At 37.7% G+C, this 12682-nt stretch overlaps 1 protein-coding gene across 2 annotated transcripts in view; it reads right to left on the bottom strand.

Annotated features, from left to right (window-relative positions):
- The window catches only part of ARHGAP42 (Rho GTPase activating protein 42), a 316467-nt gene that overhangs the window by 211489 nt on the left and 92296 nt on the right, over positions 1–12682 (bottom strand). For both annotated transcript variants that reach the window (XM_073904018.1, XM_025893708.2), the window contains exon 3: positions 456–517. In XM_073904018.1, the coding sequence (XP_073760119.1) occupies positions 456–517 (62 nt within the window). The remainder of the gene's footprint in view (positions 1–455; positions 518–12682) is intronic.

Consider the following 12682-nt stretch of genomic DNA (forward strand, 5'->3'; position numbering starts at 1 on the left):
AGAAAGAAAGAAAGAAAGAAAGAAAGAAAGAAAGAAAGAAAGAAAGAAAGAAAAAGTTGGTTTCCTGCTAACACCCTGGCAAAATTATTTGCTCCTTCTATGAAATGTCTTTAATACCTAGAATGTATCTTTATTATAACACTGAAGTTTTTTTGAAGTTTACTCAATTAGAATGGGTTTACAATGACAATTCAATATTTTCCATTCTTGAAAGAACTAACTGGAAAGCAAAGTAAATATAATTTACATCTGATGAACAAATGAAATAAACACAAATGGTATATACCTCATTCGCAATAACTGATAATCATATTCAGAAATCTTTTCTGTAACGTTTAGTACATCTATCACATTATAAGGTCTGGTATAGCTAAGTCTAATTCAGAAGTTTCAGTCTTTCTTTTAATATGTCCAAACAAAGCTTTATTCTTAAAAAAAATGGGGAATAGACTTACCAGTCTCCTCCTTTCTTCTTCTACTGCAATGAGTAATCTTGCAAATTCCTTTAGTGACTGAGCTATTTAGAAGATTAAAAAAAAAAGCATTAACCTCTTTTCAATGCTAATATCTAATTGCACAGGAATAAACATTACAGTGAAGCTGATTATAAATGTGTATATATACTTTGGTTTTACACTTCTATAAGCATAGATCAGTATACACAGTAGGATCTCAATGACTAATAGCTATAGATAACAGATATTTGTGCACTGCAAATTAAAGTCTAGCACACACAAAGTATATTTTTTCTTCAAAGACACTAGGGAAATACACTTTATGTAATGTATAAAACTTAAATTAATAAATAAAAGTTTACTACTGAAATTGGTTCTAAACAGAATCCTACAAATAATGAATATATTAAATCTCTAAGAAGCAATAAATCCAGTACTACTTAGATGTACTTAGTGGAAGCCAGTCATGCAACATCTCCCACTGACTTCTGTCTACAAGCCTAACAGTTATAGATACTTAAACTAGATTCTGTATTCTGTATTACTCCAATATCAAGGTAGTTTAGACTGTGAGTCATCAGTGTGGCCAGAAGGACTACCAGCATCAGCATTTGGGGAGTTTGTTAGAAATATAGATTCAGGCCTCACCCCAGAGTCTGCATTTTAATAAGATCTTCAGGTGATCCATTTGCATACTGAAGTTGAGAAGCACTGCTTTACTTTTTTTCTTTTTTTTAAGTTTTATTTAAATTCCAGATAACATACAGTGTAATATTAGATTCAGGTGCACAATTTATTGATTCAAAACTTATATACGACACCTGGTGCTCATTACAACTTCAGAGAGCTCTCTAAAGCAGAGCTTCTCCCTAGTTAGGTGGAAGAAGGACTGCTTTACAGAGCTATCAGAACTCCTATTGCTCTGGCTTGGGACAAGTATCAAATACTCAAAAGCACTGGGAGAATAAACCAAAAAATAAATTGGGACTTACAATAGCATATTCTTTAAAAATGCATAGTCCCAAATGGCAATGGTAAAACAGTAATTCATCCACATCAATTTCTATATATTATACTTAACTAAAGTTGGAATGTTTTGATTTACAAAACTAACAATACAAATAATGCAAATGAATGCAAAAATGATTTCTGTTTAAGCTTTGAACCTTCCCTTCTATGTCTTTATTCTTTAGGCTCCCTACCATTTCCTTCCTACCCATACTAATATTAAAAACAGTCGGTAAGTAGAAGTCTAGTAAGTCTGGCATAAAGCCTACAATGAAGGCAGGTAAGTGAGGAAAATAAATCAAGAGTCTCAGAACTTATTAAGAAAAAGAATGCTTTCCATTCAGGAATTTGAAATTACAGGCAAGATGGCAGAGGAGTAGGAGACCTGGATTTCGTCTGGTCTCAGGAATTCAGCTGAATAGGGATCAAACCATTCTGAACACCTACGAACTCAACAGGAGATCGAAGAAGAGAGTAGCAACAACTCTCTCAACAGAAAAACGACCACTTTCTGGAAGGTAGGACGTGCGGAGAAGTGAATCCGAGGCGATACTCAGGAGGATAGACGGCGGGGGAGGGGGCCTCTGTCGGCCGCTTCTGGCAAGTGATAGAGCAGCGGAGCACAAAATTGGAACTGTTAGAAGTCGGTTCCGCTGAGGGACGTCACTCCAGTGGCTAAGCGGGAGGTGGAAACCTCGCAGTACAGTGTGGACTCAGGACCCTCGGGGTCACAGAAAGACTGGGGGAGCCTGAGTGCAGCAGAGCTCCCAGGTATCGGAGCGGGGAAGCTGGCTGCAGAGATGGAGCAGAGGTGCGGGCTCGCAGGGCGGGGTGGTCATAAACTGTGATTCCCGGCCCACGTGGGCCACTGCGCCTCCACCAGGGACCGAACAAGCAGCAGAGCCAGAGAGACTCCCCCCCCTCACCCAGGAGGAGCAGCAGGGAGCACACCGCAGGGATCTGCTGGGTTTGAAGACTCCAAACGGGGTCGGGTGCCAGAGATATAAAAGCTCGGTCACAGGCCAGGTGAGCGCGGAGTGCAGCCGGAGACCGGGGAGACGGGAGTGATTGCTTTTCTCTGGGGGCGCACTGAGGAGCAGGGCCCCAAGTACTCAGCTCCTAGGGGCAGAGAGTGGGAGGCCACCATTTCCACCCTGGTCCTCCAAAGCTGTGCCAAGAGCTTGCAGGGAACAAAAGCTCCTGAGAGCAAACCCAAGCAGCTTGCTTAGCCCAGAGCGACAAGGGCGGGGCAATTCTGCCTCCGGCAAAGACATTTGGAAAACATGGCAACAGGCCCCTCCCCCAGAAGATCAGCACGAACAGCCAACAAGCCAAGACAAGTTTACCGATCAAGGAGAACGGGAGAACTCCAGCGCTAGGGGAATACTGCACAGAGAATTAATGGCTTTTTTACCATGATTCATTAGTTTTTCAAAGTTAATTTTTTTAACTGTTTTTGTGGGGGTTTTTTTGAATACTTCTTTTTCCCTGTTTCAACCAACATCTTATCAATCCCCTTTTTAAAAAATTATTTTTATTTTTCATTTTTAGAGTCATATTTTACCCTTCATAGTAGTTACCCTTATTGTTGGCACATATATATGAGTTCTTCTCTCTTTAAAATTTGATATACAGTTTCTTGTAACAGATCAAAATATACCCTAAATCACTAGTGTGTGGCTTTGTTTTGTCTCTTGCCTGATCACAGTCTCTCCCATTTTTTTCTTTTCTTTTATCTTTTTTTAAATCTTCTTCTTTCTTCTTTCAAACAACTTCTTATCAATTCCGTTTATAAAACCTTTTATAAGTTTCATCTTTACAGTCATCTGCCATCCCTTCACTGTTTCAACCCTTATTTTGTACATATATAAGTCTTTCTTCCTTTAAAATTTTTGCAGCCACTTTCTTCTAACAGACCAAAATACACCCAAAATCTAATGTGTGGCACTGATCTATGCACTACCTGATCATACTTGATCATATTCTGTTTTTTTTTGTTTTGTTCTGTTTTTGTTTGTTTTTAAATTTTTCTTTTTCTTTTTCTTTCTTTTCTCTTTCTTTTTTCTTTCTTTCCCTTTCCTTTCCCCTGGTTTCAGTTCTTTTCTGATTTGTATAGAGTATATTTGCTAGGGACGTTGTTAACCTGTTAGCATTTTGTTCTCTCATTTATCTGTTTTCCTCTGGACAAAATGACAAGATGAAAAAAATCACCTCAGCAAAAAAAACAAGAGGTAGTACCGTCTGCCAGGGACCTACTCAATACGGACATTAGTACGATGTTGGACCTAGAGTTCAGAATCATGACTTTAAAGATACTAGCTGGGCTTGAAAAAAGCATGGAAGTTATTAGAGAAACCCTTTCTGGAGAAATAAGAGACTAAAATCTAACCAAGTCGAAATCAAAAAGGCTATTAATGAGGTGCAATAAAAAATGGGGGCACTAACTGCTAGGATAAATGAAGCAGAACAGGGAATCAGCGATATAGAAGACCAAATAATGGAAAAAAAAGAGGCTGAGAAAAAGAGAGATAAACAACTACAGGATCACGAGGGCAGAATTCGAGAGATAAGCGATACGATAAGATGAAACAACATTAGAATAATTGGGATCCCAGAAGAAGAAGAAAGAGAGAGAGGAGCAGAAGGAATATTGGACCAAATTATAGCAGAGAACTTCCCTAATGTGGGGAAGGAAACAGGCATCAAAATCCAGGAGGCACAGAGAACCCCTCTCAGTATCAATAAAAATAGGTCAACACCCTGACATCTAATACTAAAATTTACGAATCTCAAGACAAAGAGAAAATCCTGAAAGCAGCTTGGGAGAAGAGATCTGTAACCTACAATGGTAGAAATAGTAGACTGGCAACAGACCTATCTACAGAGACCTGGCAGGCCAGAAAGGACTGGCATGATATCTTTAGAGCACTAAACGAGAAAAATATGCAGCCAAAAATACTATATCCACCTAGGCTGTCACTGAACATAGAAAGACGGTAAAAAGCTTCCAGGACAAACAAAAACTAAAGAAATTTGCAAACACAAAACCAGCCCTCCAAGAAATATTGAAAGGGGTCCTCTGAGCAAAGAGAGAGCCTAAAAGCAGCATAGATCAGAAAGGAACACACACAATATACAGTCACAGTCACTTTACATGCAATACAATGGCACTAAATTCATATCCTTCAATAGTTACCCTGAATGTAAATGGGCTAAAAGCCCCATTCAAAAGACACAGACTATCAGACTGGATTAAAAAACAAGACCCATCCATATGCTGTCTGCAAGAGACTCATTTTAGACCCAAAGACACCCCCACATTGAAAGTGAGGGGGTGGAAAACCATTTACCATGCTAATGGACACCAAAAGAAAGCTGGGGTGGCAATTCTTATATCAGACAAATTAGATTTTAAAACAAAGACTGTAATAAGAGATGAAGAAGGACACTATAACTTACTTAAATGGTCTATCCAAAAAGAAGATCTAACAATTGTAAATATCTATGCCCCTAACATGGGAGCAGCCACTTTTATAAGGCAATTAATAACAAAAGCAAAGAAACACATTGACAACAATGCAATAATAGTGGGGGACTTTAACACCCCCCTGACTGAAATGGACAGATCATCTAAGCAAAAGATCAACAAGGAAATAAAGACTTTAAATGACACACTGGACCAAATGGACTTCACAGACATATTCAGAACATTCCATCCCAAAGCAACGGAATACACATTCTTCTCTAGTGCCCATGGAACATTCTCCAGAATTGATCACATCCTAGGTCACACATCAGGTCTCAACCGGTACCAAAAGACTGGGATCCTTCCCTGCATATTTTCAGACCACAATGCTTTGAAACTAGAACTCAATCACAAGAGGAAAGTTGGAAAGAACTCAAATACATGGAGGCTAAAGAGCATCCTACTGAAGAATGAATGGGTCAACCAGGAAATTAAAGAAGAATTAAAAAAAATTCATGGAAACCAATGAAAATGAAAACACAACTGTTCAAAATCCTTGGGATACAGCAAAGACAGTCCTGAGAGGAAAGTATATAGCAATACAAGCCATTCTCAAGAAACAAGAAAGGTCTCAAATACACAACCTAACCCTACACCTAAAGGAGCTAGAGAAAAAACAGCAAATAAAGCCTAAACCCAGTAGGAGAAGAGAAATAATAAAGATCAGAGCAAAAATCAAGGAAATAGAAACCAAAAGAACAGTAGAACAAACGAAACTAGGAGCTCGTTCTTTGAAAGAATTAACAAGATTGATAAACCCCTGGCCATACTTAACAAAAAGAAAAGAGAAATGACCCAAATCAACAAAATCATGAATGAAAGAGGAGAGATCACAACCAACACCAAAGAAATACAAACAGTTATAAGACCATATTATGAGCAACTCTATGCCAGCAAATTAGAAAACCTGGAAGAAATGGGTGCATTCTTGAGATGTATCAACTACCAAAACTGAACCAGGAAGAAACAGAAAACCTGAACAGACCTATAACCACTAAGGAAATGAAGCCATCATCAAAATCTCCCAACAAACAAAAGCCCAGGGCCAGATGGCTTCCCAGGGGAATTCTACCAAACATTTAAAGAAGAATTAATACCTATTCTCCTGAAACTGTTCCAAAAAATAGAAATGGAAGGAAAACTTCCAAACTCATTTTATGAGGCCACCATTACCTTGATCCCCAAACCAGACAAAGACCCCATCAAAAAGGAGAATTACAGACCGATTTCCTTGATGAACATGGATGCAAAAATTCTCACCAAAATACTAGCCAATAGGATCCAACAGTCCATTAAAAGGATTATTCACCATGACCAAGTGTGATTTATCCCTGGGTTGCAAGTTTGGTTCAACATCCGCAAATCAATCAACGTGATACAATACATTAACAAAAGAAAGAACAAGAATCATATGATCCTCTCAATAGATGCAGAAAAAGCATTTGACAAAGTACAGCATCCTTTCTTGATTAAAATTCTTCAGAGTATAGGGATAGAGGGTACATACCTGAATATCATAAAAGCTATCAATGAAAAACCTACAGCGAATATCATTCTCAATGGGGAAAAGCTGAGAGCTTTTCCCCTAAGGTCAGGAATGCGGCAGGGATGTCCACTATCACCACTGCTATTCAACATAGTATTACAAGTTCTAGCCACAGCAATCAAACAACAAAAGGAATTCAAAGGCATCCAAATCAGCAAAGAAGAAGTCAAACTCTCACTCTTTGCAGATGATACGATACTGTATGTGGAAAACCCAAAAGACTCCACCCCAAAACTGCTAGAACTCATACAAGAATTCAGTAAAGTAGCAGGATATAAAATCAATGCACAGAAATCAGTGGCATTCCTATACAGCAACAACAAGACAGAAGAGAGACAAATCAAGGCATCGATCCCATTTACAATTGCACCCAAAACCATAAGATACCTAGAAATAAATTTAACCAAAGAGGCAAAGGATCTGTACTGAGAAAACTATAAAATACTCATGAATGAAATTGAAGGAGACACAAAGAAATGGAAAAACGTTCCATGCTCATGGATTGGAAGAACAAACATTGTGAAGATGTCAATGCTACCTAGAGCAATCTACACATTCAGTGCAATCCCCAACAAAATACCATCCACTTTTTTCAAAGAAATGGAACAGATAATCCTAAAATTTGTATGGAACCAGAAGAGACCCCGAATAGCCAGAGGAATGTTGAAAAAGAAAAGCAAAGCTGGTGGCATCACAATTCCAGACTTTCAGCTCTATTACAAAGCTGTCATCATCAAGACAGTATGGTACTGGCACAAAAACCGACACATAGATCAATGGAACAGAATAGGGAGCCCAGAAGTGGACCCTCAACTCTATGGACAACTAATCTTTGACAAAACAGGAAAAGAATGTCCAATGGAAAAAAGATAGCCTCTTTAACAAATGGTGTTGGGAAAATTGGACAGCCACATGCAGAAGAATGAAATTGGACCATTTCTTTACACCACACACAAAAATAGATTCCAAATGGTTGAAAGACCTAAACATGAGACAGGAGTCCATCAAAATCCTAAAGGAGAACACAGGTAGCAACCTCTTCGACCTCAGCCGCAGCAACTTCTTCCTAGAAACATCGCCAAAAGCAAGGGAAGCAAGGGCAAAAAGGAACTATTGGGATTTCATCAAGATAAAAAGCTTTTGCACAGCGAAAGTAACAGTCCACAAAACCAAAAGACAACCAACAGAATGGGAGAAAATATTTGCAAATGACATATCAGATAAAGGGTTAGTGTCCAAAATCTATAAAGAACTTATCAAACTCAACACCCAAAGAACAAATAATCCAATCAAGAAATGGGCAGAAGACATGAACAGCCATTTTTCCAAAGAAGACATCCAAATGGCCAGCAGACACATGAAAAACTGCTCAACATCGCTCGGCATCAGGGAAATCCAAATCAAAACCTCCATGAGATACCACCTCACACCAGTCAGAATGGCTAGAATTAACACGTCAGGAAACGACAGACGTTGGCGGGGATGTGGAGAAAGGGGAACCCTCCTACACTGTTGGTGGGAATGCAAGCTTGTGCAACTACTCTGGAAAACAGTATGGAGGTTCCTCAAACAGTTTGAAAATAGAGCTACCATACAATCCAGCAATTGCACTATTGGGTATTTACCCCAAAGATACAAATGTAGGGACCCGAAGGGGTACGTGCACCCCGATGTTTATAGCAGCAGTGTCCACAATAGCCAAACTGTGGAAAGAGCCATGATGTCCATCGGCAGATGAATGGATAAAGAAGAAGTGGTATATATACACAATGGAATATTATGCAGCCATAAAAAGGAATGAGCTCTTGCCATTTGCAAAGACATGGATGGAACTGGACGGTGTTATGCTGAGTGAAATAAGTCAATCAGAGAAAGACACGTATCATATGGCCTCGCAGATAAGAGGAATATTTAACCTCGGGAAACAAACTGAGGGTTGCTGGAGTGGTGGGGGGTGGGGGGGATGGGGTGGCTGGGTGACAGACATTGGGGAGGGTATGTGCTATGGTGAGCGCTGTGAATTGTGCAAGACTGTTGAATCACAGATCAGTACTTCTGAAACAAATAATGCAATATATGTTAAGAAAAAAAAAATAAGATAGCAGGAGGGGAAGAATGAAGGGGACGAAGTCGGAGGGGGAGACGAACCATGAGAGATGATGGACTCTGAAAAACAAACTGAGGTTTCTAGAGGGGAGGGGGTTGGGGGGATGGGTTAGCCCCTTGATGGGTATTAAAGAGGGCACGTTCTGCATGGAGTACTGGGTGTTATGCACAAACAATGAATCATGGAACACTACATTTAAACTGAAGATGTATGGTGATTAACATAACAATAAAAAATTTTAAAAAAGAAAAGAATTTGAAATTACAATCTTGGTTTTTTTCCCTCCACTCTTTAAAACTACTAGGCTTACACTAACTAACCTGGTTTGAAATACTATCCCTATGATTACTGCACATTGGATTTTTTTCACAGTTGCCAAAAGAGAAATCAAAGGATTATCTGGGAGACTCAGATTAATCTGATAAACACATTAATGACCTTAGAGGAAATATAATTTTTTTAACTTAGAAAAATGAGATTTTAATTTCTATAAAATAACAGTATCAATGCTACAATACAACACAGTTGTGACAACAGTAAGTTGAAGAGAAAAACATTTTACAAATATATAGAAAGTTTTAACGGGAGTATATAATAGAATAGTAAATTTTTATACTTTGGGTAAATAAGCTCTATTGGTAAGCCTGAAAAAAAAAAGTCAATAAAATTGTGGACAATGGAAGGCATTATGTTGACATGCCTACAGAGATAGAAACCAAGAGATAAATCAGTCTGGACTACAGGAATTGGAGCCAGCAGGTACTCCTGAAGGTGAGAAAATAAGAGGTGAAAGAAAGTTGATAGTAAGTTTAAAGTCTGTATAAGAAGAACTTTAACCCCAGATTTCAAACTCAATGCCTCCCAAACATTGTAATTTAAAACAAAACAAAACAAAACAAACAAACAAAAAACCAACTACCCTCATATGCTTCTTTTATGGGAAGCTGCTGGATAAGGCACTCTAACAAAACACAGGAATAAACCAAGAAAAGAGGATATGGGACCTAGAAGTAGGAGATCCAATATAGCACAGGAGCAAATGAAATTCTTACGTCAACAGAGAGATATTGCAGGTCAGCTGCTATGCAAAAGGTTCAAAGATCCTACCCAGACTGGAGCAATAGGTTACAGAACAGGAAATGTCTCCAGAGAATAAAGGTAGAACTGATCAATAATCTGATGTATCTGAATGTAATAAAAGGAAAGTTATACTCTTTTAAAAGAAAATTCAAAGGTAATTATTAACTCCTGGGAAAACAGTTATATAAGTAACACCATCAAAACAAATGAAATAACTCAGTTGTAATACATACAAAGTCATCATGATATAAACATAACAGTATAAAATGAAAAGAGGGTATCTAAGCCTAGGGAAAAAGTCAAGTGTTAGCGAGATAATTATGGTCTTGAAAGAAAGAGAAGAAATGGCTAAAAGTTCAAAGTGGTCTTCGTGAGTAGTAAAGTTTGCTCAGGACTTATAAAATGAGAGGTTGCTAGTTTTCATTAAGCCTAATAAAAAATCTTTACCTTTTCTTTAAATAATGAAAAATAAAACATGCTATAAATGCTTTATTTTCCTACTAGACTTAATTTTAGGAGGCTAAATGCACATATTAATTTTCCCAAAGAATTGAGTAAATATCTAGCACATAGAAGCCTGACAACAAGGTTTTTTATTTTGTTTTGTTTTTGTTTTTTGACAACAGGTATTTTTGGAATAAATGAAGACGTAGTTTGATTTAGACTGTCGGGAAAACACAACCCAGGAGGCAACCACTCTCTCATGGAGTAGTGTCCTAGTAGTAGTCCCAGGAGCATCAACCCATAACAACTTGGAAGTCCACAGGCTTCCCCAAGTAACTACTACTTCAAGAGTAAATCGTGCAGATGCCTTAAGTCAGATTTTGGTTTTAAATAAAGAAATTCAGATTCTCATTTTGATATTGTTGTACCTCTTTGTCTAAAAATTAATGATGCTGTTTCCTGCTTAACTTGAATAGTTTTCTGGTCTGTTTCCCACATAAATACTATTTATAGACTCAGTACAATAATAGTTTATTATAATGAGAATGTCTGAGGAGAAAAATTTGAACATGCAAAAGCAATTGTATGTCTGGTTCCTCACAACAAAAACTACTCTCCCTCCAGCAGTTTTCTGGGTCTGCCCCAATTTGACAGTAAGTTTTGTTTCTTCTTTTTCTTTTGTTGATTTTTCAGGGAAATTACTTCAAAAAACAAAATTTGTTCTTTATATAGTATAGTCTCAGTTCCACAGCAGTATGTTTCTTAGTCCAAATGAAGATACTCATGTTTGTCACTTGTCCTACATGGAAATGAACAGCAGGAACATCATTTCATCAAATAGTAACAGCAACCTACTTTTTCATTTTTTTTTAAGATTTTATTTATTTATTCATGAGAGACGGGGGCGGGGGTGGAGAGAGAAGCAGAGGGAGAAGCAGGCTCCCAAGGAGCAAGGAGCCCGATGCAGGACTCGATCCCAGGACTCTCGGATCACGACCTGAGCCGAAGGCAGACGCTTAACCATCTGAGCCACCCAGGCACCCAGTAACCTACTTTTTCAACCCATATCTAAAGCTTTCCCCTAAGTCTTTTTATTAATAGTTCCTCTAAGTTTTGCATTAATAGTTTACAAAGCACAGGATAACACAGAAAGAAAACAGGAATTAACAATCCTATAAAGCAGGTATAAAATAATTCAAAGTATTGTATAAACTGGGTTTTAGGACAAAGGACTGATAGCCAGTGACTTCCTAGCCTGGCCTATGCTTAAAATCTAAAGGAGCCTCTGACACAAGTCAGATAGATCCAAGCTGCATAGTGTATCCCAGCAACTCCTCTGAGATGAGAAGCCAGTAGTAGAATTTCTGGTGCCCAGGACCAACAAATGCCTTAAGACACCATGAAAACTTGTAGAGAGTCTAGTCTCCACCAGACCTTGGGCACAAAACATACAAAATGACTCCTCCAGCCTCCATCACAATGATGTTGACTCCTTGAGCAATTTCTTCTACGACTTTACTTAAGTAAAATCTAAAAATATTTTTATTACATGCAAATTCTAATACCCCAATACTTTCTTTTATAAGCAATTATATGTGATGTTCCATATCTTGTTTATCAATGTTAATATTTACATAAATAACCATTTCATTATCTGATTTTGGGGACCCAGACAAACATCAAATTTAACAACTGGTCTTGCAATTTTAGATTCTCCCCATACATAGTTGGTGTGACAGGAGCTTGATTAAGCGACAGCAATATCCCAAAAACAATATTTAATACACAGTGAGCTTTCAATAGATGTTCATTAAATGAATTAATGAGTTTAATAATACATTTCCACAATCTATTTGCTATATACAGAGAAACATACCAACTCATATTCTAGGCTTCATAAAATTATTTTGAAAAGGAAAAATAAGGAAATTTTCTTTGGAAAATTATGTTAGCTATCCCCATTCTTGCCACCTGCATGAAACTTTCCTGGCTGTATTCACCAGTAATAATCTTTCCCCTTCCTGACCATCTGGACCATGAGATTACTGGAGAGCAATCAAAATCAGTTTCATATATAGATGTTAACTTTCCAACAAATTATTGAGGTTAAGAATATTGTTAAAGCTTCCCTTTTCATCTGTCTAATGTGATGTTGGGAAAACACTTTTGGAACAATAGAAATTTATTATTCAGGTGTATTTATGACAGGTCCCAAGAGTAAAAACATTCAAAAAGACAAAGGCTGAAATATATCTACACAGTGAGGAAGTCGGATAATGGCTTCTATATTTATTAATATCATAAATTCTAAAACATTCCTGAACTGTCTAAAATATCTACTTCCTAACTCAATCTTTTCAGCAGGTTTAACTTCACCAGACTATTTTTGACTATGGAAAACCTGGTTAGTGCTTAGAAGTAAAAATGAGAAAGAATAAAGAAAATTACTCCCTGTTCATTGTTGACATGACTCCATTACTGTAAGTCCTAAGCATTATACTATTAAAAGTTTCAAC

The sequence above is a fragment of the Callorhinus ursinus genome, unplaced genomic scaffold (genome assembly GCF_003265705.2).
Source record: "Callorhinus ursinus isolate GAN/ISIS: 27379988/994484 unplaced genomic scaffold, GSC_fseal_2.0 scaffold19, whole genome shotgun sequence".
In the NCBI taxonomy this organism is placed as follows: Eukaryota; Metazoa; Chordata; class Mammalia; order Carnivora; family Otariidae; genus Callorhinus; species Callorhinus ursinus.